The sequence below is a fragment of the Lutra lutra genome, chromosome 1 (genome assembly GCF_902655055.1).
Source record: "Lutra lutra chromosome 1, mLutLut1.2, whole genome shotgun sequence".
Lineage (NCBI taxonomy): Eukaryota > Metazoa > Chordata > Mammalia > Carnivora > Mustelidae > Lutra > Lutra lutra.
The window spans coordinates 96,278,434-96,305,168 of record NC_062278.1 but is presented as its reverse complement, the minus strand read 5'-3'; the positions used below and the strand labels follow the sequence as shown (position 1 = coordinate 96,305,168).

Here is a 26,735-nt window from a genome sequence, read left to right as displayed (position 1 = left end):
GCCCAAAGAGAACATACACCCCACCTGCCCACCCTCATTTTTTTGACTCAGTGCCTATGCTTTCTTCATTTTCATATTGACTCAGTTTACCTTTGCAAAGTGATAGAGAGCTGCTGCCTTCATTCTGTTCTTGAATACTATTTATTTTGGATTTAACTATATATTGAATTATACTGTTATTTAACTGTTTCACAAATTCTTATTTTATTAATAGTACAGTAAACTTTTTCTAAGACACTACACTCCCCACCCAGTGGATTCTCCCACATTACCCTCCATCCTCTTGAGAACTTAGAAGGCCGGCAGTAATTCTTGTAGAACCAACTTGTTGCTAAGAATGACTGAAGGTGAGACCAGCAGGCTGCCATGGGAGAGAGAAGGGTGTTTTATTGCCTCATGTAGTTGCCTCTTTAATGGAAGCAGCTGTCGATACCAGGCTGCCCACAGAAACCCTCAGGTCTGTTTTCTCCCCTTCTGTTTAGGCTTCCCCAAAGTACCGCTCACATCCTGCATTTGTCCACAATAATTTGGCCCTACATGGTAGGTTTAAAATAGCTCACTATGCACCACATTAAGACATCTGAGGTGTGCTGTGGGGACCCTTTGCCAAGTGGAAGGTCCGTGAAGGTCAGTCCCTCCCCAGGCCAATAGCGAAGGCATAGGTAGTTTCTGATAGTTGCAGGAAAGAACCCAGTGATCAGCAGTATGCCATTGCCTCCCTCCTCAACTCCCCTCCTCACCGTGAAGGCCACATGCTTCTCCTCAGCTCAGCACCCCGGTTGTAAATTCTATTTTGAGATCACCTAGTCTTCAATTTTGTTAACCCATGTGATGTGTAACATGTTTGGTTCTCCTAGGTTGGCAAATCTCCATTGTTTTTCGCTGAAACTTATTTTTGCATGGTCAGGAAATGTCAGCATTTCACCATTCTTCTCATCTCATTCTTACCATTTCCTTTCAAGCCCCACTAACGCTGCTGTAAGCAGCTCGCCTTTCGCAGGTGTTCATTCTTTTATTCATGTTTCCTCACAGGCATTTTGCCTGGTGCAGGGCATGTTACAAAGAGCAAAAGCAGGCACCATTCCTGTATTTACAGTTATTATGGGCTGATGGGGGAAGAGAGAGTTTGATCAAATGGTCAGAGGGATAAATGTGGAAAGGTGCCACAAAGGGAGAGACACGTGATGATCCATGAGGCTTAAACCAAGTGAGACAGATCAGGGAGCTTTGCTGGGGAAGGGACTCTGGAACAGAGACCTGAAGGCAGAGGAGGGCTTACAATCCATGGAGAAGAGAGTCGAGTAAAAGAGCAATTATGACTTATCTCCGTACCAAGACCAATATGGTGCAAGTGTTAAATGTAGGGAGTAGATATGATAAAGCAATGAGGGGTGAGATGGGGACTTGACATGGCCTGAGAGAATTAGGGAAGACATCCTAAGGAGGTCATATAAAGTCAGTAGGAATAATGAATAAAAATTATGTGAAGACGAGGAAGGGGAAAATATTCCATGGAAGACCCCAGAAGGGCATGACACCGTAGACACTGAAGTGAGGCTGAGCAGCCCAAGATGGAAGGGGACAGACAGGGACACAGCATGGGCAGCCTTTCAGGTAAAGGTCATATAGCAATCTACATGCAGAGATCACTGTTGCTACCTCTGCATCTAAAGCAACTCTCCTGGGATGGAATTTTTTTCCACCAATCTCTAAAATAAAATACTGGTTTATGGTCCAACTAATGTGTACATATCAAAATCAAATTATGGGAGAGCACATGCGCACTCCCGATGGTAATGCTAGGGCTCCCTAAAGTGGCCCAAGGTGATGGACTCCAAATTGAAATTCAGAATGAATGAGACTTGAATATCAGGAAACTTAGTCTGTAGGAGAGTTAGCCCTTTTCACATCCATGGCACTACCACATTCCTCCTTTCTTTTTATGTTTAGTTTCCTGAAAGTGAGATGAGTACTCCTGTTTTGTGAACTTCCTCAGATCTAGGGAACTACCCTCGCTCCCTTTCCCATCTCACTTTCATCATCTTCAGTCAGTTACTTCAATAAAAGTAGGCTTCAAAGAAAATGAACCTTACAAATTTTAAATCTCAGAGACTGTATTTTTTTTTTCCTTTCCCCAATCTTTCCTCTACCAGATATGATCAGTGGTAGGTACTCAGTGGACATAGTTCCCGGAAGCCGAGAGTGAATTTTATCTCAATGGTCTGTCTACCTTGATCTTTTCCAGGTCAAAGGATGCAATTTCTTTTTCTAGCAGGTTGTATGCTATGCCTGTTTGCTGTACAAAGAGAAGACCCTCTTAGATTGCCAGTTTGTTGTCTTATAATTTTTTTCCTTGTAGTCAAGAGAGAAAGTCAAGTTATATAATAATATGTGTTTACAACCACAGAAGGAAAAAAAATATTTATTTATTTATTTATTTGAGAGACACACAGCGAGTGAGGGAACACAAGCAGGGGGAGTGGGAGTGGGAGAGGGAGAAGCAGGCTCTCTGCTGAGCAGGGAGCCCAAAGTGGGGCTCAATCCTAAGACCCTGGGATCATGATCCCAGCCAAAGGCAAATGCTTAATGACTGAGCCACCCAGGCACCCCCAAAAGAAAAAAACTTAAGAAAGAATTTATTACGTAGTTGATATGGATGGTGATAAAAAAACAAAATCCAACTAAGGACAACAGATTTTCATGACAGAATATTTTTATTCTAATACAGGATGAAGAGGAGGAAATCAAACAAGAAATTAACATGTTGAAGAAATATTCTCATCACCGGAATATTGCTACTTACTATGGTGCTTTTATCAAAAAGAACCCACCAGGCATGGATGACCAACTTTGGGTATGTAGTGTGATCCAGATTTGCTTTTTACATGAAGAACAACCAGGGCCAAATGGTTCATTCGTCTATCCTCACATTGGATTAATTAACTACTTCTTTGAAGCTCTTAGCCCCATGATTTCCATAACATTGTGTTTTCAAGGGTTTTCCCATTTCCCTATATACCTCTCCAACTTTTAAGCATCTTTTTTTTTTTTTAAAGATTTTATTTATTTATTTAGAGACAGAGAGAGTGAGTGCATGTGTGGGCAAGCTGGGGAGGGACAGAGGGAGAAGGAGAGAGAGATCCTCAGGCAGACTCTATGCTGTGTGTGGAGCCTGACACAGGGCTTGATCTTGTGACCCCGAGATCATGACCTGAGCCGAAACCATGGGTCAGACATCTAACAGACTGAGCCTCCTAAGTGCCCCTCCATCTTTAAGTATCTTTATCCTTTATCCCTTAATGTAGACCATCACTAGAGCAAGTTGTTAAGTTCTCTGGTTTTTCCACTAGTTAGTACCTTTATTGAGTTTTAATTATATTTTAGGCATCATGCTATTCGCTTTTTATGTATTATATCATTTATTCCAGCTCTTTGAGGGAGATATTTTTATTTCCTCATTTCTTAGATGACAAAACTTAGGTGTACAAAGATGGTAAGTAAATTGCCCTAAGGTCTTTGTAGCTAGAAATGGCAGAGCCATGATCTAACCAAGCTCTGGGAGTCTTTTTCCTTGCCTATCACTAATGTGTGGGTGACTGAAATTTAAATTCCAGTTCTGTGAGTGAAATACCTAAGACAGTGTGAAACTGTGTAAGTACTCTCATAGGTTGCTTTCCTTTCCCATTAGCTGTGTGTCCCAGTCCTGTATTTTTGACAGTCTGCCCCTCTGAAAGTAGAGTCAGTACATCTGATACCAAAAACACTGCTCCCCTCCTTGCCCTGCACAGATTGCTTTTCTTCTCATCTTCCTGATTACTGTCCATGGAACTTTTACTCACTCTTAGTCCCTCAGGCTAGTGGGCCTATTCAGTGGAAGCCTAGATTTTGCTGTACACTTCTACTTGATCTATCTGTCTCTCTCTATCTTGAATCTCTATTCGTCCCATATGTTGCTGTGGGATTAATTATTTTAAAAATATCCTTTTAACCACTTATCCTCTTATTCATTTTCCAGAGTTCTTAATATGTGTCTGACACACAAAATTTATTTAATTAGACAGAGCTTACTATATGCCAAATTATATATTAAATTGTGTGGATCCCATGACTACTATTTCATGGATAATATATTGAAGAATCTCAGTCTACTCTCTTTTTTTTTTTTTTTAGAATTAAATCTTCCACCTATATGTATTCTTACTGAGAATCACTTATCTTTTTTTTTTTAAGATTTTATTTATTTATTTGTCAAAGAGAGAGAGCAAGAGTGAGCACAGGCAGATAGAGTGGCAGGCAGAGGCAGAGGGAGAAGCAGGCTTCCTGCTGAGCAAGGAACCTGATGTGGGACTCGATCCCAGGACGCTGGGATCATGACCTGAGCTGAAGGCAGCTGCTTAACCAACTGAGCCACCCAGGCGTCCCTCAGTCTACTCTCTTAATGCAAAAGATATTTGTGGTCCAGCTGAGGAGATAAAACATACACAGTGAATAGAGTTAGTGACCAAAAGGAATATAATAATGTTAGCTCAGAAAAATAACAAGATTTTCATGTCATTTGATAATTGAATATTACAATCTTTAGAAGTGAAAAGAGCTGCTGGTTATTTTTTCCCCAATAAGTCCTGTCTTTAAATTTAGAATTAAAAAAGTATTTTTGGGTAAATAAACCCTTTTTGTATGATCACTTTGATTTTATATATTCTTATGTGATTTCTGAAATAGTTATAGTAAGATTTTAATCATGCCCTCTTAAATGTAGGTGTAAATGTGAAAATTCAAAATGTAAAAGTAGTAGGAAAAATAGTTGTAACTGTAAAATACTAAAGAAAGATATATGAGGGCATATATGCAAGGGCATATCCACAAAACAGAATTTTGATGAACTTGCCCATATACATTTCTTAAAGTTTCCCATTACAAAAATAATAATAATAATAATAATAAACAAAATAAAAATGCAGATAACTGATTTAGGAAAAATATCCATTTGGTATATGATGAGACAGAATTTAGTAGCCTTTAGAGATGGAGAATTTTTATAAATCAATAGTAAAATATGAGACTAAGAGAAAGATTGAGTTAAGAACAAGACAACGATCAACAAAGTAAGAAATATCAATTATCTATAAAGATGTTCTCAAAATGGAATCATACCAAGAACATAAATGCAAAAGAAAACAAGAATTAAACATTATTTCTTAACTTGTAGATTGGCAATGATTTTTTTTTTTAAATGCTATACACAGAATGGACTCTTACACCCCCTATTTATGGAAATGGAGATTGGAGGTTGGTACTCTCTTTACTCAAGGACAATTGGGAATACCTGTGGATAAACACACAGATATAAAAGAATGTATCCTAAATAAATATTTGGGCAACTACATCAAGATGTATGTAGAAGTTAACCAATAGGTAATTGCTTAAAGTAAGTCCATTGAAGGACACTATGAAAGGACATATCAGCCAGTTAAAATGCTGTAGATTTATATTTATAATGGATAAACAATTAACTATTATAATGGGTATTTTTTTTTAAAGATTTTATTTATTTGACAGAGAGAGAGATCACAAGTAGAGAGAGAGAGAAAAAGAGAGAGAGAGGAGGAGGCAGGCTCCCTGCCTAGTAGAGAGCCTGATGTGGGACTTGATCCCAGAACCCTGAGATCAGGACCTGAGTTGAAGGCAGAGGCTTAACCCACTGAGCCACCCAGGCAGCCCTATAATCCATTTTTAATGGATTTTTAATCCATTTAAAAAATGCTGTGATTAGATAAAACACATTTTCATTTTTGTGAAAAAATGGAAGAAAAGGGAAAAAATGTATCTGCCCACCTATATATATAAATGGTGGGTTGTCTAGAATAATACATACCAATGGTGTTGAAGATATTTTTTATCTTGGTAGTCATTTCAGTAATTTAATTTTTGAGAACTTTTTTTTATGTCTACTTTTTTTTTCTTCTAAACATTCTTTTAACTTGAACATGAGAGCCATTTCTCTTCCTTCTTTTTTTGTTTCTCTTGGGGCTATCTTTATTCCTCATAGACAGTTAGCTCCCTGAGGACGAGGATGGTGTGGTTTGCATCTCAGTGTCCTCAGTGCTAGGAAAGTGCTAGGTGTACAATGGCAAGAAAATAGTTGGTCTGTAAAGGAAAGTGATCATCATTTCTGCAAACTTGGTTGCTAATAGTATTGGTACAAAGCAGATTTCTACCGGTACTCGGAAAGCTCAGTTTACCTGTGGCCTCTGGATTCAACAGAAATGATGAGATGATGCAATTTGGAATATATCTGTGTTCCTTAAAGGACTTCTACATCATCAAGAATCTAGCTTTTTAGCAGTGACCCCATATCACCATAAGTTTCAGCAGGTAACAAGTGGAGAATGATAGCTATTGGAGCCCTCTCGGGAGAGACGTGTTTGGTTTGGTCAGGGGCATGGTTCCCAGGGAAAAGAAAGCATAAATGTGGCTCTGGAGCCATCACCTTCAGGAATCACCTGCAGGAATACAAGCTGAGTCACACCCCACTAGTAATATCATTTCTTTCATGAGATGGATCGGTTTTCTTGTGAGAGTGAATTGTTAAAACCTCCTATTTATTTGGAAATCATTGGTTGAAGGGAAGAAAGGAGTGGTCAAGCAGGGATTGACTGGTTTTTACCCTTTTCCTGAGGCTGTGATTTTTTAAGTTGGAAAGAAAATTAGTTGTCCTTTCATTTGCTGGGGACCCATGAAGTTCATTGACTTTCCCAGGGCCTCAAAGCTCATTAGTGGATGAATGCAGGCGTCCTGAATTATGACGGTTTAGCTTGGCCTGAAGTGCTGGGAAAGGCCCTGGAAGTTTGTTTTATGTTTTTTTTAAATAAGCGAAACCCGCAGTCCATTTTCCAGCTGGCACTGGGAGAAAGCAGCATGCCTATTTGCATCTGCATGGAGCGAATGGGAGCTTTTTACCCCTGGTACCTGTTGCTACCCGCCAGTTCTCGCGTTCGCCAGTTGCTCCTTCCATGAAGACAGCGGTGGCTGTTGGGAATCCAGAGTCTCCATGAGTATATGTTCATTTATTCATTCACCATCCACCCATTCATTCATCCCACAAACATATAGTGAGCGCTTGTTAGCACAAGGACCTCTTCTGAGCACTTAGGCTCTATCAGTGAACAACATCGGAGGAAGCCCCTACTTACATGTAGCTTATCCTCCTACTACAGACAATGTACATAATTAGTAAGAAAACTGCAGAAGATGCTGCCGCTGACCCGTAGAGCAGGGGAAGATCGATAGGGTTGCAGGCAGAGGGTAGCCCCATGGTAGATAACTCACAGAAGGGCCTTCCAAACTGGGTGTTTTCTGAGAATAACAATGGGAGTGATGTGACCAGAAACATGGGGAGATGAGACATGGGGCCAGATCACACAGGGCCTTCTAGACCATGGGAAAGATGTCTGCTTTGCCAACTTCAAGAAGGGGACATCTGCAAGTAGTGATCCCGCCCAAACCCAGGCCCCGTGAGAGGACCCAGGCCTTCACATTCCATTTTCCCACCTGTGATTAAACATTACGGGCCTCATGTTCTGCTTGGAAGACAGAGAACCTAGCATTTATCAGTTGGTGCTCCTGCAGAGGACTGGTCTGTCCATTCCCGTGTTAGCTTCTGTGTCACTGGAGATGAAAATACAAAGCCATGAAATGCCTCCGAGGGCAAGAGCATCATCTTTTTCTAGTTGTGCTCTTACTATTTGACAACAAACTAAGGGAGATCTTGGAAAAGTCAAGGCAGAATAGAAACATAATAATTAGGAAATCAATACCAGATTACAATATTGGTGGAAACTTGATTATAGGATATGGTAGTGTGTAGTTATTCCAAGACCTCTGACTCACTAAATTCGAGCCATTCCAGGTTAAGAATAACAGTAGCAGGTAATATTTATTGCTTGCTTATCACATGCCAAGTTTTTGTGTTTTTGCATTGTCATATCATCAGACATTTACAGCCACTCTACGAATTAGATAGTATCATTATTTCCACTTTACAGACAAGGAAATTTGGCTCAGAGAAGTTAGGAAATCTGCCCAGGGTCTCCCAGCTGGTGGGGGATAAAGCCAGCAGGTTAGCCAACCCCAGGCTGTCCGCTGGTAGAATCGAGCCCTTGAGTTCTACATTCTTTTTTTTTTTTTTAATTGCAAAAAATAGTTTTGATATCAAAAGTTGGTGTTCCAAATAGGACTGAGGCTTTGGGTTTCAATTATTTTGACTTCACCTCTAACCTTTTTCATTCCTCAGTTCCCCAGTTTTCAAAGAGGGTAGGAGGACCAGCTAGTTACTAATAAGACTGATGTGAAGTCTGGGAAATATGCGTGGAACAGTACATTAAACCTGCCGGGAAAGGTCACAGAGAGTTGACTCTTTGGACTAACGGCATTCTGTTAGGATTGCATTTATATAAAATGTTACTGCGAATTATATAGAGACATAACCTGTGGCCACCCAAAACACCACTTGCGAATAACATTTATTCCCAGTATTCAGACTCTGTGGAATAACCCCCAGTTGTTTCTTTTGTTGTGGCTAGAGGTTTTGCACACAGCCTACCAGCCAATATGTGTGCTGTTTTAGGTGTCTGATTGAATTATAATCTGTGCGATTTCGATCAGTCTTGTTGTAGTGATAAATTCTTGTTTAGTACCATCTCTTTGCGGAAATACAACTACTTCTGATAATGGCTAAGTAATTCTACTTTATCAACTGCTGTGGGCCTGAACCGGAAATCAAAAAAGGGAGCACTTTCAATAAAGATTCTGATCTCTTGGAAACAAGCAAGCTCTGTCACACGACACGGCCATCTCAATCTGCTTTGCCTTGGTAGGGAGCCGCTCTCCATTCTGCTGCATACCATTCAGGCACCGGGTGTGAGCGACGAGTAGCATCCATGAAGTGCACCAATTTCTCTGACATTAGAAAGTGAAATCACGCATATTTTTATCTCTCTTCTGATACCGCCACAATCACAGGGCTAGACTATCTTATAAAAATAATACATCCCTTTTTTAAAAGATTTTATTTATTTGACAGAGAGAGAGAGCACAAGTAGGCAGAGAGGCAGGCAGAGAAAGAGGGGGAAACAGGCTCCCCACTGAGCAGACAGCCTGATGCGGGACTCGATCCCAGGACCCTGAGATCATGACCTGAGCCAAAGGCAGAGGCTTAACCCACTGAGCCACTCAGGCACCCCAAATATAATACATTTCTGACTAGCTTTGGAAAATGCAGGGGAGTAAAATAGTAAGACACCAGATTTCTGTACTGCAGAGTCTCCATAAGCCATTCCTTAGATTGCAACAGTATTGCCTTGCAGTGCTAAGAGTTCACAAATTATGGGGAATGCATTTTGGGGACATTGTAGCAATGGGCTGAAACCTGACCTGGAATACAGAGACCTGGGTTCTAATAATAGCACAGGCAGCATCTCTGACATTCCGTTTCTTCCTTATAAAAACGGTAACTTTTTTTTAAGATTTTATTTATTTATTTGACAGACAGAGATCACAAGTAGGCAGAGAGCAGATGTAGCAGAGAGAGATGTAGCAGGCAGAGAGAGATGGGGAGGCAGGCTCCCTGCCGAGCAGAGAGCCCAGTGTGGGGCTCGATCCCAGGACCCTGGGATCATGATCTGAGCCGATGGCAGAGGCTTTAACCCACTGAACCACCCAGGCGCGCCATAAAAATAGTAACTTAAAGAAAAATGGCAGGGGCACCTGAGTGGCTCAGTCAGTTAAGTGTCAGCTTTTCACTTAGGTCATGATCGCAGGGTCCTCAGAGGGAGTCCTGAGTCAGGCTCTCTGCTCAACGGGGAGTCTGCTTCTTCCTCTGCGCCACCTCCCGCTCGTTCTCTCTTTCTCCCTTTGTCTTTCTCCATCTTTCTCTCTCTCAAAAAAATAAATGAAAATCTTAAAAAAAAAAGAAAAAAAGCAATGTTAGGGTAGGTCTGGGTTTTCAAATTAGCAGCCCAGTGGCTAAATACTGTCCAAGTGAATGTATTTAGTTTGATTCGCATAAGGTGGTGGTGTTTTAATTATGCCAACATTAGAAAAATATCAGACACTTTCACACAAAAGTCTGGATTCCTTGAGCAGTTTTGAAAAATAGGATGATACAGGAATGCTGGGCTTGAAACCCCCAGTAGCCACAGGATGTGTGAGCTGTTTGAGGATCACATGCCCACTCCAGTTTGGACAGAGGTCCCAGTGCTCCCTGTGGCCTTCCACACATGCTCAGCTTCATGCATTGACATTACTTGTCGAGCTCCTGCATAACGTCATCTGGGGATAAGATACCAAGATGTACCCATGAGAACCCTTCTAGAATCTTCCGTGATGTTGGCCACCACCCCCAAACCTAGGTCTAGTATAGTTTACATTTGCCGTGGCATCCTGTCTGGCAAAAGATCAGGCCTGCTTGCACTGTTGGTTGTTTTAAGATTTAAATGCTGTGGGTAGCATTATTAAAAATTCAAGCCACCTGCAGCTGAATCTTTCGAACAATTTAAAATTTCTCTTTTTTGAGTTCTATGTATTAGAAATGAGGTTTTTTTTTTTCCTTTTCTTTACTTTTTTACCACCTTGTTTTAATCAGTATCTGTCACTTATATAACTAAAGAACTCCCCTCTTCATATATGTAGAACCCAGGTCATTTGTCTGAAGAAGGGACTGAATCTTATTTTTTTTTTGAGTAGAAATTTTTGAAAGGCTAACTTTGGTAATTAGAGAAGGAGTGCCTAAAATATTAGGAGGAGTGATTGTAACCATGTTACCAGACTCAGAGCTGCCCTATTGCATGACCTATGAGACAGGCTATGCTACTTAGGTATAAACAGAGAGAAAAGCCATTCCTAATTTAATACATTGCAATAGGGCCTGAGTTCAGCTTTAAAAGAACCATTTTTATGAATTAATGGTGGGTGATTCCGTGACAAGAATATACAAATGATTTTTTCTTTTATCCCAGTGACTTTCATTTGAACTGTGCTTAAACTGCTTTCCACCCAAGCAGAAGGAAGACTTCTGTGTGCCCAAAGTTATTCCACTATTGGGCTACACAAACCTCCAGTTCCTTTTCTAGATGAATTCTGAGCTGAGGTCTGTGCTTCTCAAATCCTCAGCCATGAAGTTGTTTAATCATAAATCCTCTAAGGCTAGTATTTTATATTCTTTTCCTATTTTTACTTGTTTGAAAGCTTGCTTTCCCATCCACTCCCCACGTTCTTCTATTGGGTATAACATTCTGACCAGCAGAGCTAAACATTTCTTATAGCCTTAATAAGGTTAGTTTCTGTGAGCGGGTCCCAGAATGGACATATAATGCTTTACTCCTAACAGGAAAAATCTCCAACAGATCTTGCATGCATACTGAGAAATCTGAGCACCGGAAATCAAATACATGATGCAACTAACGTCCCTCATTCCTTGAATACCGCTGTGCTGACTGTGAGACACTCTCTCCTTAGACCTGATGACCAGTGACCATTGATATTGGAGCCTTTCTAGTGGCTTCTTGTGGCTAAAAATACCATTTGGCTCCATATAACTGCCATTGTCATTCTCAGTTATAAAGTTGTTCATTATCCAGAAACTATATCAACAAAGTTTGGGGACACTTCACGTCCTGGGGACTCAATTTTTTAATCTTTGGAAAACTTAGAATTTATAGTTCAAGCACTTTTCTTTCAAGTCTAAAAATATATAGACGCCAAAAGAATTTTTTTTTCTTTCAAATACGTGCCAGTTTAAAAATGAATGCAAAGGATTATTTAGGTTGCTTTTTCAAATTTGAAATTCCCAACAGTTTTACCTTACCTTTACAGAAGTAGATTTAAATGATAAATATGTTCATAGGTGTGCCTTCAATTCTTGTACTTTTATACACATGTGTTTGATCTTGTGGGACTTTAAACTACCTCTGGCAAGTGAGGCAGCATTCTATATAACAAAGTACTGGTTTTGTTTACACTTTCGTAAACCGTGCAGTTGAGATCTGTGGCTATTGCCGGCCACACATGATAAAAATATCTTGTGCCTTACTGATGTTTCTGGGCCTTCAAGGTCAATGAGCTGATCTTTTGCAGAGCTGTGAATTCTTGGATGTTTATCTTTCCTACCCTTTTCTTAGAGTACTCCTTCAGTTCCTGCGTTCAGACGTCTCTCATTTTAGGCGGACCTTCGACTTCCTGCTCCCTCCTCTTCTTCCTCTCGCCTGTCTCTTGTCCCTCCTTTTCCTATAAAAAAGAAGGGATCTGTTAGTAGTCAGTTATTTGTGTGGGTGACTGACTGACTAGTAACCTTTGGGGAGAACTAATCAAGCTATTTTTGGCTAGCTCCTGCAGTTTTAAAATATCATGAGGCATTGTTTCATGTTATGGGAGCTTAAAACCAGTTAACTAGCATATAAGCAAGTACTGTAGGGACCCCAGCAATCATTCTAAGCTTCTTACACTGGATCTAAGGATAAACGTTTTAAATTTCCTTCAGATGTGATTGGGGTGGAAAGCTCAGGTGACAAGTGACCACAGCAGGTGACTCCCTCCTGAAGGCCCCTCCCGATGAAGAGGTGAGCTTAGGGCTGGCTCAGACAGTGCTTCCAAAATTCCCCCTGGGCCCAGCTGAGACCCAAGATCTTTTACTTAAATAATGTCCCCTCCCTCTACAACTTCTAAGAAAAAACATCTTCTTGGTCAGAAATAGAAGACAACTGGCAAAAATACATGATGAACAACCATGTAAGTTAGACATATGTTAGAACACTTTGTTTTTAAAAGTTTACCTTTTTGATTTAGATAAAAATAACTACCATGTCCAAGTCATCCAAGCAACCCTAACCCTCTTAATTGGGTTACACTACACTATGACCACTCTTTCTTTCGTTCATTCGTTCTTTCTTTCTTTCTCTTTCTCTCTCTCTTTCTCTCTTTCAGATTTTATTTATTTATTTGAGAGAAAGAGAGAGAGAGAGAGAGAACACAAGCAAGGGAGGGGCAGAGGGAGAGAGGGAAGCAGGCTCCCCTTTGAGCAGAGTCCGCCATGCAGCTCAATCCCAAGACACTGGGATCATGATGCTTAACCAACTGAGCCACCCAAGCGTCCCTACTGTGCTGTTTCTTAAACATCTCCTAGGCAGAACGAACAGTTCCAGTTCTAGGTTCAGGTCCGACCCCCATCCTGCATGAGCTTGGTTCTGTCCTCGCCTTCAACCTAGCCGTCCTTCTCTCTTCCCAAGTGACACGTAGGTATATCCTGTTCTCTGACCCAGTTGTTTAGGTGGCGTTGAATGAGCATTTCAAATGTTCCATTCCTTCTAAACCTCTCCCTCCACCTCTTGTCAGCCTTCCAAATAAGAAGATCTGTTTCTTCTTGCCAGGAGATACAAACTTGAAAAAAAGGACTTGTTTCCTTTGTGCTTCTTTATTAATTGGGGTTTTAGAAACACAGGTGCCCAATGCCCTTTATAAGCACCTGTCAGCCATTCTTCACCACCAAGGTGAAGTGGATTTGGGGAAGCTATTGATACCATCTTTCAAGTTGGAAACTCTTCGTCATAGCTTTTTTTTTTTTTTTGAAAGTACAAACAGAGCAATAGATAAAAAGTAATAAATATAGTTTAAGATATAAGTAATAAGTATAATTTAAGATTTAGGGCTGCTAGGAGTTTTACACTCACGGACACACAATATTCACATCAAACATGTTTTTTGTTTTATTTTATTTTATTTTGCATTTTACAGTGGTGGGGGTGGGGTGCAAAGTCCAGGGAGGTTAGAGAACAGGCATGCCCAAGGTCACACAACTAATACTTGAGAGAGCATCATGCTTTCACCCCTGCACTACATACTTAATGAGTATATAGACTCTGGGTAAGGCTGCAGACCTGCATAACTAAGCTCCATTTCCAAGTAAATAAGGAAAAGGGAATTGAAGGGAAAGAGAGTTAATGAAACAGTAGCTGCAAATCACTGAGCCCAGCACCTGGCACATGGCAAATTCTCAGTAAATGTAAGCAAGTAGTGTTGCCCCAGTGCCAACTCTTTGAGAACTTTCTTTTGGGGAGAACATTAATGATCCATCATTTCTTGCTTGTGGGATGGGAAGTTATTGACTTACCGCTGCTGGGCTTGGCATGTTGAGCCCTGTTTCTGTTTATTAATGTGATGAGGTTACTTGTGGCGAGGGAGGGTCCTTGCTGCTTGGTGGAGGTAATTATCTGTGTTGCTGTGCGGCTCCAAGATCCAGTTGCTGGCAAATGCTGGTTTCTTCCTTGCTCTCTCTCTCTCTCTCTTTTTTTAAATCCCATTACATAATTTAACAATCATTTCGTTCCGTAGTGAGATGAAAAGACTTTAGCAGCCTTCAGCTGGAGCTGAATAGAGAAGCAAATTATAGAAATCACTGACATTAGTGCCTGGCTAGGGCCGGATTGTTTCCTACTGAATATTTGAAAGTATTTTGTCCAATCTAATTTTAAAAGACCGGAGCCACTGGGCTTCCACTGCTTCCCTTGGGAACTATAATTACGTGGCCTAATGGGGCTCAGTGGTGAGACGTGTTCTCCAGCTGATAGACGAGCAACGGAGGCATTTGTGGGAGGTCTGGTCACTGTGTTCCTCAAAACAGGATTTGAGAAGGGGCACAAACATATTTTGCTCGTTGGAGAAGATATTTTCTTTCTATGCAAGGATGTTCCTTTGGTCAGCCTGCTGCCTATCACTACATAATAGGATTTTCTTTAACTCTGTGTTATAGAGAGTCCCCCAAACACACGACAGTAAAGAGAACAATATAATGGACACCGATGTGCCCCAAACTAGCCCAACTACCACCCATCCTGCCCCAAACACATGCTCACCCCCTTCTCCCCTTCTACTATTATTTTGAAACCAATCTTCTCATCTCACTTTTTCTAAATTCTGATTAAGTATGTATAACATAAAATTTAGCATCTTAACCATTTTAAAATATATAATACAGTGGCCTTAAGTACATAGTATTGTGCAACCATTACCACTATCTAGTTCCAGAACTTTTCCATCACCCCAAAAGAAAACTCTGTACCCCTTCAGCACCATTCTTCCCTCCCCCTCATGCCTGGCAGTCACTCCTCTGCTTTCTGGGTATTTCATATAAATGCATTTATGCAGTACGTAGCCTTTTTGGTCCTTCTTTCAATGAGTGTAATATTTTCAAGAGTCATCCATGTTGTTTCAGGCATCGCTTTGGCCTCCCTTTCCGTAGCAGAATAATACTCTATTATATGGATATACCACATTCTGTTTATTCATCTGATAGTGGACATTTTGGTTAGTTTCACCTTTTGTCTATTGTGAATACTGGTGCTTTGAACATTCGGTTGCAAGTTTTTGTTTGAATACTTGTTTTCAATCCTTTTGAGCATATGCCCAGAAGTGGACTGGCTGGGTCATAATGCAGTTCTGTGTTAACCTATTGTGGAACCATCAAACTGTCTGTGACTGCAACATTTCACATTCCCCCCAGCAGTATATAAGGGTTGCAATTTCTCCACATCTTTGGCAACGTTTGTTATTTTCTGCCTTTTTTTTTTTAACTGTAACTATCCTAGTAGGTGTAAAGTGGTATCTTATTGTGATTTTTGGTTTACACTTTCCCTTTTTTAATTTAAATTCAATTAGCTAACATATAGTACATCATTAGTTTCAGATATAGTGTTCAACAATTTATCAGCTGCCCATAACACCCAGTGCTCATCACATCACGTCCCTCCTTAATGTGCATCACCTGATTATCCCATTGATTTGCACTTTCCTAAGAACTTTTTTTTTTTTTAAAGATTTTATTTATTTATCCAACAGAGAGAAATCACAAGTAGGCAGAGAGGCAGGCAGAGAGAGAGGAGGAAGCAGGCTCCCTGCTGAGCAGAAAGCCCGATGTGGGGCCTGAACCCAGGACCTGGGATCATGACCTGAGCCGAAGGCAGCGGCCCAACCCACTGAGCCACCCAGGCGCCCCGATCCTAAGAACTATTGATGTTAGACATCAGTTCATGTGATTGTTGGTTATTTGTATATCTTCTTTGGAAAAATGTCTATTCAAGCCTTTTGCTCATTTTTAAATTATGTTATTTTTATTTTTATTGTTGATCTGTAAGTATCCTTTATATATTCTTTTTTGGTAATTTTATTTTATTTTTTCACTGTTCCAAAATTCATTGTTCATGTACCACACCCAGTGCTCCATGCAATATGTCCTCCTTAATACCCACCACCAGGCTCACCCAACCCCTCGCCCTCCTCCCCTCCAAAACCCTCAGTTTGCTTCTCAGAGTCTCAGAGTCTAAGTCTCTCATGGTTCATCTCCCCCTCTGATTTTCCCCAACTCACTTCTCCTCTCCATCTCCCCATGTCCTCTGTGTTATTCCTTATGCTCCACAAGTAAGTGAAACCATATGATAATTGACTTTCTCTGCTTGACGTATTTCACTCAGCATAATCTCTTCCAGTCCCATCCATGTTGATAGAAAAGTTGGGTATCGGGACGCCTGGGTGGCTCAGTTGGTTAAGCCTCTGCCTTCGGCTCAGGTCATGATCTCATGGTCCTGGGATCAAACCCCACATTAGGCTCTCTGCTCAGGAGGGAGCCTGCTTCCCCCTCTCTCTGTCTGTCTGCCTACTTGTGATGTCTCTCTGTGTGTCAAGTAAATAAATAAAATCTTTAAAAAACATAAAAAGAACTCTTTTTTTACATAACCACAGTACCATTAAAAATCACACTTTCAAAACCCCTCATGTTTCTTTGGTATAATCAAATATCTAGTCTGTATTCAAAGCTTTAATTGCCTCAAAAATTTTAAGAGCTTTGGGGGAAAAAACTCATATCCAGATAAGTCACATCCCTTGCAAATTGTTGGTATATCTTTTTAATGTTTTTAAGTCTATAAATATCCCTTCCATCTTCTTTTTTCCTTCTTGCAATTTATTTGTTAAAGTAAATGGGTCATTTGCCCTGTGGAGTCTCCTGTTCTAGGTTTTCTAAATTGTATCCCCATGAGGTAACATGTTCCTCAGTCCTCTGAATTTTCTGTAATTTGGTAGTTGGAACCAGATGCTTGATCAGATTCCAGGGTTTTTAGGTTTGTTTTTTGTTATTTGTTTGTTTCTGGCAAGGCTACTTCTTAGGTGATGTTATTATGCTAATCAAGAAGCAAATAATGTCTGATTACTTCTTATGTTTATTATGTTAACAGCCATTGAGAATCAGTGCTTAAATTCATTAGTTTGTCAGGGACTATAAAATAGTGATATTTTGATTCTATTATGTCCTCTTCATTTATTACATGGAATGCCTGCATTTTATAAAGAGAAGATTTGCCCCTTTTAATTACCAAATTATCCAGTGCTAAAATTTGTCTAAGAATCGCAATACAAATTCTTGATACTTTCCCTCCGTTTATCAGTTTGTTAATGCATTTGGGTAAGTTTAATGCGTTTCAAGCCATTGCAGTCGTTATTCTTATCGATGCTCAAATCTTCCCATCTTTGGCCAGTGAGAACTTCTTCAGGTTGATTCTTGAGTTCTTTCTAACATGACCTATGGTCTTTGATAGCTTCCTGACTATCACATGTGATCATTTTACAACTCTTACTGCGTTGCAGTATGGTCTATTGTGGTACTTCTTAAATTTCCTTACAAAAAGTCCTGAGAAGTCTCTTTACTCCTGCTGGTAGTCTCGAGAAGATGGTAGGGTTTCCCTACCTTTTGTGGAATCATTAGACCAGTCAGAAAAGGCACTGGAAACTCATTCATGAAACTCACTTCATGAGTTTCACTGAGTTTCTACTAGGCATACATGGTGTTGATGTTAAGAATGTACATTTGGACAAAGCCAAAACCATCAATGTGATTTCATTGTGGGTCCACTTTAGTTGTTTCTAGTGTCTGGTCAGAGATCGATTGCTAGTTATTCTGAATTCTTATCATATAATTACAAAAAAAATAAGTACTTAATAATAATAAGATGCCATTTGTTGAAGACCTTTCTTTTTTCTATTTTTTTGAAGAAAAGGGAGAAAGTAAGAAAATGAATGTTTCTTAATGCTAGAAAATGAATGTAAAATTGAATGAATTGCTTTTCCTTTTCTTGTCCCTATTTCTCCATTAAATAAGAGAGGTGATTATTTTCTGCCTGTTTGATAAAGTTGCTTGAGTGCTGTAATGAGTTTATATTTATAGAGAACTTGAAGCTTTTTGGATGAAAGGTGCTAAATTAAGGCTTATTGTTTATTGAATTTATTTGATGTGTCTAACCTCCTGTGAACATTTGCTGAAGTTAATTAAAAACAGTCCCCATTCTGACAGTTTACAGTGCCACTTACAAACCAATAGCATAAACAGTGTATACTTTATTGTCCTAACGTCAGATTGCCTAGAAAACCATAGTTCTTTGAGACGGGGGAATGATACACTTTTGTAGAAAAGATGAGATCAATTGCTGGATAAAAACACAGAGATATTCTCAATTACATCTGAACCACCTAGCTTCCCTCATTTAAAAAAAAATACTTAGAATATGGGGATTTTCCTCAATTTCCAATTATAATTTTTAGGTTGGAAAATTAAAAAATAATCTTTCTTTTCTATCATTTGGGAAAAAATTAAGATACAAGTTTATGTTTTCTATACTGTTGTTTGATCACTTCCTTTTTAAAGGAACGGCATTCTAAAGCAGCCAACTGGAATAACTTAGGCTTTCTTAACCCAGTGAAAGCTATGAAGTGTGATTATAATCATGGCATGTTTGCTTCCTTTGCCAGTTGGTGATGGAGTTTTGTGGTGCTGGCTCTGTCACTGACCTGATCAAGAACACGAAAGGTAACACCTTGAAGGAGGAGTGGATTGCATACATCTGCAGGGAGATCTTACGAGTAAGTGACAACACAGAGTCTCTTGGGAAGCGTTGAACTTTGTACCAACCTTCTGCCGACATTCACAAAATTTTATTGCAGACATGTTTAAAGCTTTACTCTAACAGTGATGGTGGTAGTGGTAGTTTTAGGGTCTGCTCCCATGAAGGCGAGAGCCATTCTGAACAGGCTATGTGCACTCTCATTTAGAGGGTTAACATTGGGTGACTTCCCTTACCAAGGGATTCATTTCCCATGATATTTCCAATTAGAAATCTGATTTCAGATCAAAGAGATAAGGTCTCACTTAGGAAATGACTTTTTTAGAGGTATTTTGATCACTCCATTTGAATTTTCCATTTGTGAAAGTTTATAACGAGATTAAGGATTACATGACATTTATCATTTTAGCATATAGAATCTAGTTTAACTGATTTTAAAATAAAAAAAAATTATTTGAGTTTGTCAGTTAAGCTGATCAAAATAGCTGGACAAGACTATGTCTGTCCAGTTTTGCCCACTGATCTCAATCAGGCAATCTGGACAATAGTGTCATATTTACTGAGATCAATTCAGGGAGAAGAAAATAATTGGTCATATTTTAGTTCAGTCAGACTAGTTGGATTATCTCTTGCTACTGATTGGAGGCTAATGTGTGTTCACTGAGCATTCTTACTAGATGTGCTTGGCAATCTAATATATAAGCTCTTCCTTCTTAATCTAAGGGAATAAAAGTTAAAACTATTTTCATGATGTGTCCAAGATGCACTTTTGAGAGAAAGATTATGTGCTACAAGTGGATGGATGGATGGATGGATGGATGGGTGGGTGGATGGACGGGTGGATGGGAAACATTAAAAATATTCAAACCACATTAGGCAAAACAAAACAGAAAGTGAACTTTAAAAATAACATTTATAATAACATAAAAGTCAAATACTTAGAAATAAATTTACAGAAAGGTGTGAATGTCTTCTACACTGAAAGCCACAAAATATTACTGAGAGAAATTAAAGAGGACCTTAATAAAATGGAGGTATATACCATTTCACAGATAAGAATACTTAATATTGTGAAGAAGTGATTTCTCCCTGGTTTGATCCATGGTTTCAATGAACTCCCCATCAAAATCCCTCTAGATATAGCTGTGGATATTGACAGGTGAGTTTTAAAGATTCCTTGCCAAGAATAGCAAGACAATCTTGAAGAGGAAGAAGACAGCTGGAGGATTTGTGCTGCCAGTTAGCGAGACTTATTATAAAGCTACTAAGTAAATAAAGCAGAGTGGTATTGTCACAAGAATAGACAAATGGCCAGGGGAACAGAATCAAGAGTCCAGGAACAAACTCACTTTATCAGGACACCTGATTTATGGCAGAAGAAGTACTGCAAAGCATGGGGGCAAGGGTGCTCTCCTCAGTAAATAGTGCTTGGTCAACTGAAGAGTCATGGGAAAACATGAAACTTGATACTTGCTTTATACCATATTCAAAAATTAATTCTAGCTTGATTAGAGATATAAATATAAAAGATACAAAAAATAAAGCTCTTAAGAGCAAACACGATAAAACCTCCATGGCATGGGGTGGGCAAAACGATTTCTGAGCCCAAGACAAGGAGGTATGGTTGCTGCTCTCCTTCAAATCTGACATTTATTTTTGAGTGTTGAGGTGCTTTTGTGTAAACTTCAGTTGAATTTCTGACTTAGGATTTCACTCATTTAGAGAACACACAAGGAGTTATTTAGGCCATTATTTAGGCCCCCGTGAGTCCAAGAATATGTTGGATCTCCATGGCTGTTTCTGCAATACACCTTTCTGCTCTGGTGAGGAATGGGGAACTCTGGGGATCAGCCATGAGCTCTCCAGGGTTCTGAAAGCAGCAGGATGTCTCAACCTATGAGTACCTCTTAGTACCTGATTATTTTCTTCCAATACATTTTCCCAGAAGATACTGGCCTTTGAGATAAGGTGACTCATTGGAAGAAACATTCAATCACAAGATATTTTAGACATAACTCTCCTTGCATCATATGATCTCATTAACTACAATGTTTGGCTCACTTATGTGCTCTGGTACCTGCTTCCAACCACTGTGCTGGTGAAGGAATGTGGAGATCTTCAGTCCCTCTAAGTACTCACAGGATGTTAGTATGTTGTAAAACCAGACATTTTACTCTGCTTGATGCCTACTTTGAGCTGAACTGACTAGAGAGGAAAGGTAATTTTTTAAAACCCAAACAAGTGGTTCAGCTTCTTACACGATTTATGTTTACTGATCTTCCTGAATGTATACATGGATCAAATTTTGGGGGCATCCAAATTTTCATGCTGAGTTTTTTCAACACAGGAATTCAGATATTTAGTTTTGTTTTTTTTTGTGTCAACCTCATCTTTCCATGTCTGAGTTTCAACATTATGGAGGAAAATTAAAAGTACAGAAAATTATAAATAATAAAATGACATTAATTGAGTATATAGTATGTTGAATTAGCAAGTGTTAGCATAACGTAATTTGCTTCAAGACTCCAATTTGAGGTTTTTTTAGGTTATACTTTGAGAAACGTATCACTACCCTAGAGCAAGTCCGTAGATTTCAGAACTCACACCACAAATAAGACAGAGAGTAATTCATGGAGAAACAGGACACAGGTTTTGATGTCACCAAATAATTATTTCACACAATGAACACAAGTCACAAACCTCATAAAGCACTAAAGATGACAGTTACAGACGTCAACAAAGGAAATAGAAACTGCTATTTTCTTTTTTAAAATGTGAGCCACATTGGCTAAAGGCAATGGGAGATTTGACTGGTCTGAGAAATACTTGATTGTGATTAATTAAACTGATATGATACAATGTAGTCTTTAACTTTTTTTTTCTGCTAAGTTTTTAATCTAAATTCAAGTGCGTTAGCATATAGTGCAATATTAGTTTCAGGAGTAGAATTTAGTGAGCAACTTTTAACTCTTGAATTCTAATATTGCTTAAAAAAAAAAAAAGAGTGGAGGATTTAGTTAAATCAGGTTAATTTTCCGTACGGAAACTATATAGATGTTCCTGTTATAAACTAGCAAATGCAGGCAGTCCTCACTTTTCATAGTACTGTTAGCTAAAACTCGTGCATGCCAGAACCACATCATTGTCCTCGTGGGTTCGTTGCTACCTTAGATCACAGCTGATGTGCAAGCAGTTCATTTAACACAGCAGCGCACATTGCAAAGACTGCTTCTGTATTTCAGTTTATGTTGATCAATTACCTAGTTTAGAGCAGCACTATACACATGTGGAAGACCTGAGTATGATAATGAAGGTATCAAAAAGAAAGAAAGAAAGAAAAGAAAGAAAGTAGCTCTGGGTGAGTTTACATATTTTTGGGATCATTGACAACCCAAATAATTTATTTGCATCTTGGCTTACATTCTCCTTAACCCTTCTTAACTCTCTGTTACTCCAGGGGCTGAGTCATCTGCACCAGCATAAAGTGATTCATCGAGATATTAAAGGGCAGAATGTCTTGCTGACTGAGAATGCAGAAGTTAAACTAGGTAAGAACAGAATCCAGGGAGCGGAGGAATAAAAGAAATTGATAGGATTATTTCAACAACTGGTTGGTTTTGTTGTTGTACTTCTTTTAATGAATGTAAATTTGTCACCATGAATTTGAAGCTCATTGTACCAAGGAATGATAGGAAAATGTTTCTTTGTCCATTTCAAAACATTTCTAAAAGCATTTGACAAGTGAACTGGTATACAATATGGCAGACAGAACCATTTGCTTAATATGTAGAAATAATTCAGGTTTTCTCAAGCAAAACCCTTTAGATTAGAAGTGGCTGACCTGGGGCGCCTGGGTGGCTCAGTCATTAAGCTTCTGCCTTCGGCTCAGGTCATCATCCCAGGGTCCTGGGATCGAGCCCCGCATCAGGCTGCTTGCTCAGTGGTGAGCCCACCTCTCCCCTTGCCACTTCCCCTGCTTGTGTTCCCTTTCTCGCTGTCTCTCTGTCAAATAAGTAAATAAATAATCTTTAAAAAAAAAAAAAGTGACTGACCTTGAAATGGTTCCTATATCTCACCATTTGTTTACTTTGTTGCTGCTATAAGAGAACAGCGATGACCCATTTTTTTTTTTTTACTGAAAAATATCCACATTTAGACATATTTAGAATAATGAATTCCTACTATGTTCCCATATGTTTTAAGTTATATTATTACCTAGGGCACCTGTACAAAAGGGGTGTTCAGTATTCTACTTTGAATGCATGCTGGTTATCCTACTTGCATTTGCTGGAGTGATCAGAGAGGGAACCCTTTCCCTTGGTGCTGGGATTGTCCAGATAAGGTCAATAATCTCCCCGTGCTCCACAAGCCCCTCCACCTGCTTGGTATCTCTGAGTAAGAGCACGAAGTGACAGCTATCCCTAAGATACTCAGTTTGTCATCTAGAAAGGAGTTATTGGCCATATGATTGTTTATTTTCAAAGGGATTGAAATACGTCCCATGTTTATATCCCAAACATTTGTTCTTGTCTTTTTGTTAAAATATATAATTTCCATTTTTTTCCTCAGCATTTGGGGCCAAACTTTCATCTCATGAATATTCCCTCTTAAAACAAAAACACACATTCCTTAGGGAAGGCGTGTGTGCGCGTGTCTGCGTGTGCATGTACATATGTTCGTATGGACTGCCTAAATAATCTATCCTTAGAAGCTTCACTCATCACTGATTAACCGTCACTTTTTGAGAGAATACTCTGTCGGGCCCTGTACACACCCCTTTATATCACAGCAACTCTGTGTCAATATCATCACCCTCGTTTTATAAATTTAGAAACTGAAGCTTAAATCTTGATCTGCTAGCCTCAGCTCAGATCACTAGTATATGGCAGAAATGGCATGCAAACTTAAGCAGTCTGACTCCAGAAGCTTGGCTCTTAACCACTTTCTTTGTATCCCCCAAGTATTCTCTTCGATGGCAAACAAGCTGGCCTTTGATTTAACACCTGTATTTGGCCCCTACGGGCCCTTGGTTTAACCAAATACAACATTTTGGGCTTTCCTTATTGGTATACTTTAGCCATTTATACATGCACTTTAAAAAAATAGACATTCACAATATTTAAAGGGAAGAAGCAACCCAAGTTGGCCATCAACAGATGAGTGGATAAACGCAACATGGCATGTACATATGATGGAATATTCCTGAACCTTAAAAAGTTAGGAAATGCTGGCCCGTGTTCCAACATGGACAACCCTTGAGGATATTACGCTAATTGAAATAAGCTAGTCACACAAAGGCAAATACAGTATGACTCCACTTATATGAGGTATCTGTAATATTCCAGATTTATAGAGACAGAAAGAAGAATCGGGAGAGGGGAAAATGGGGGGTTATTGTTGAAATGATACAGAGTTTCAGTTTGGGAAGATGAGAATGTTCTGGAATTGCATTGTGGTGATGGTTGCACAACAATGCGAACATATTTAATGACACAGAACTATTACCGTAAAAATGACTAAAATTGTGAATTTTGTGGTATGCTTATTTTGCTGCAGTTAAAAAAAAAAAGGCACATTCATTTTATTCACCATATAAGCATCTAAGACTTTATTCATTTATCTTCTCTTAAATAGTGGACTTTGGTGTCAGTGCCCAGCTTGATCGAACAGTGGGCAGGAGAAATACCTTCATCGGGACCCCTTACTGGATGGCACCAGAAGTCATTGCCTGCGACGAAAACCCTGATGCCACATATGATTTCAAGGTATGACTTCCTCTTCATTGTTTCAAAACCGTGCCTCATGTCTCGTCCTGAGTCTCACAGTGGGAGAATTCTCACATGCCTTTGGGCCTATGATTAAGTAATCCAAAGGGAGAACTGAAAAACATTATTTGAATTTAAAATGATAAGATGCTCAAGTGAGAATCTTTTCCATGAATTCACCTGTTTTATCTGATTGCCTCTTTGTAAAAAATGTTGAGACCATTTTCTAGATTCTCTTGAACTTACTCTTGTTTCTTATTAGAAAATAGATTTCTTATGGAAGTGTTGAATCACTGTATTGTACACCTGAGACTAATATTACACTGTATGTTAACTTACTGATGTTTTAATAAAAACTTAAAAATAGGTAACAAATTTTTATTTTGATTATAGTTTACATTTTTAGCAAAAAAGTTATATGTATATACATATATATTTTATATATATATTCGGAGAGATTTTTATTTATAAAGAAAGCCAACTTGTTGTCTTGGGTCTTCTTTTTCTGATTAAAAATAGACTTCCTCATTTCTCCATTGCTCAAAGTTTAATTATTGAAGTTTCTTTTTAATGAGAGCAAACAAAACAGGATGTTGATAGCTACCTCATGTTATTTTTGTAGCCTATCATGCCGTTTCATTGAAATTTGATTTGCGGCTTGTTATTTTGTATCATAAAGTGGCAATTTGCCTATAAATTCCAGGCAGTGTTTAAGTAGATGGTGACAGTTGTCCCCTTCTCCAGGAAGCCCCCCTCTTTTCCATTTTACTAGTCAGTAATCAAACATAGTTTGGGGTTACTATCCCACTCATGGCTGCAATGTCAGGTGACATTATCGTCATGAATCGTGGCTGAAAGTTGAGGCGTTAAAATTGGAGGCAAATGGGATGTAGGAACTGTGGGTTTTCAGTACAGTAGATGAAGAGATACGCTGTGGTCTTTGTATAGACCACGACACAACCTTGAGCCAGATCTAACACTACCCACGCTGGCTTCACAGATGCATGGACTTTTCACCAAAGTATTTTAGTGGTCACCTTCACATGCCTTCCTCTTGCAGATGGGAAACTGAGGCCAGAGGCCCTTGCAAGTGCACACCAAGTTACTGGGCTTCTCAGAGTTGAGACTTGAACCCGCATCTTCCAACTCTCTTTTCAGAAGATTACCAATATATTACCCCGCTCCTCTATGATGTACTCCTATATAAATCAACTTACCCACAAAACAGCTTCCGAACAGTATATTTGAAGAATTTCTCTTTTAAAGTACATTTTTAGTTCTCCACATGTGGAGTTATTATTGAAATCAGGTCACAAAGATGCAAACATTGCAATGTCTTCAGGACCCAGTATCTCAGGGCATTGACAAAATTATTTGCCTCTTTGGAGAAATACGAGCTGAAAGTCTAAAACCAAAATAATCTCCTGTAAATGTCTTCCTCCTCTCAAAGTTAGTCACTGTAATAACCTGACAACAATCTGTCTGAAAACAGCTGCCAAGTTAAAAATTAATGTCGCCAAAATAAATGTCATTTATTTCAACTGCTAATGATAAGCACATTTAAATAATTTAATTTGCAGATCCCTTCAGAGGAACCACTAGAAAATATACATCCCAGACCAGATATGTGTATCATAATTGACTATAAGTAATTCTCCAAACAATAGTTATACTTAACAAGCGCTAACTAGTTTGCTTCTGGGACACAGATATTTTTCACTGCTTTATAACATACCATGGAGAATCAGGGTGTTTCAAACTTTTACCCTTGGTTTAGCCTTCTAACTATTCTTAGTGGCTGTACTTTATGTGGGACTTCTTTTCGGTCACTGTGACTTTGCCATTTTCAATAAAGTAGACGACAACTTCTTTTTGGCGAAGCCAAAGCTTAGAATTATACTGATATGATCCTCTTTCCTCGGATAAAGGCTAAGGAATATAGTTTGGGATCAGTGAAAGAATTTGGAGCCCAATGCATAATTCTAGGTGTGGACAAAGTCTGGTGTCTGAGTAAACACGGGGGGATTATGAAGCA

General features: G+C 39.1%; 1 protein-coding gene across 12 annotated transcripts in view; it reads left to right on the top strand.

The window, feature by feature from the left end:
• Nucleotides 1-26,735, top strand: part of TNIK (TRAF2 and NCK interacting kinase) — a 385,411-nt gene that overhangs the window by 239,429 nt on the left and 119,247 nt on the right. For all 12 annotated transcript variants that reach the window (XM_047730493.1, XM_047730479.1, XM_047730473.1 and 9 more), the window contains exons 4-7: nt 2,729-2,854; nt 18,844-18,954; nt 22,393-22,483; nt 24,570-24,700. In XM_047730493.1, the coding sequence (XP_047586449.1) occupies nt 2,729-2,854; nt 18,844-18,954; nt 22,393-22,483; nt 24,570-24,700 (459 nt within the window). The remainder of the gene's footprint in view (nt 1-2,728; nt 2,855-18,843; nt 18,955-22,392; nt 22,484-24,569; nt 24,701-26,735) is intronic.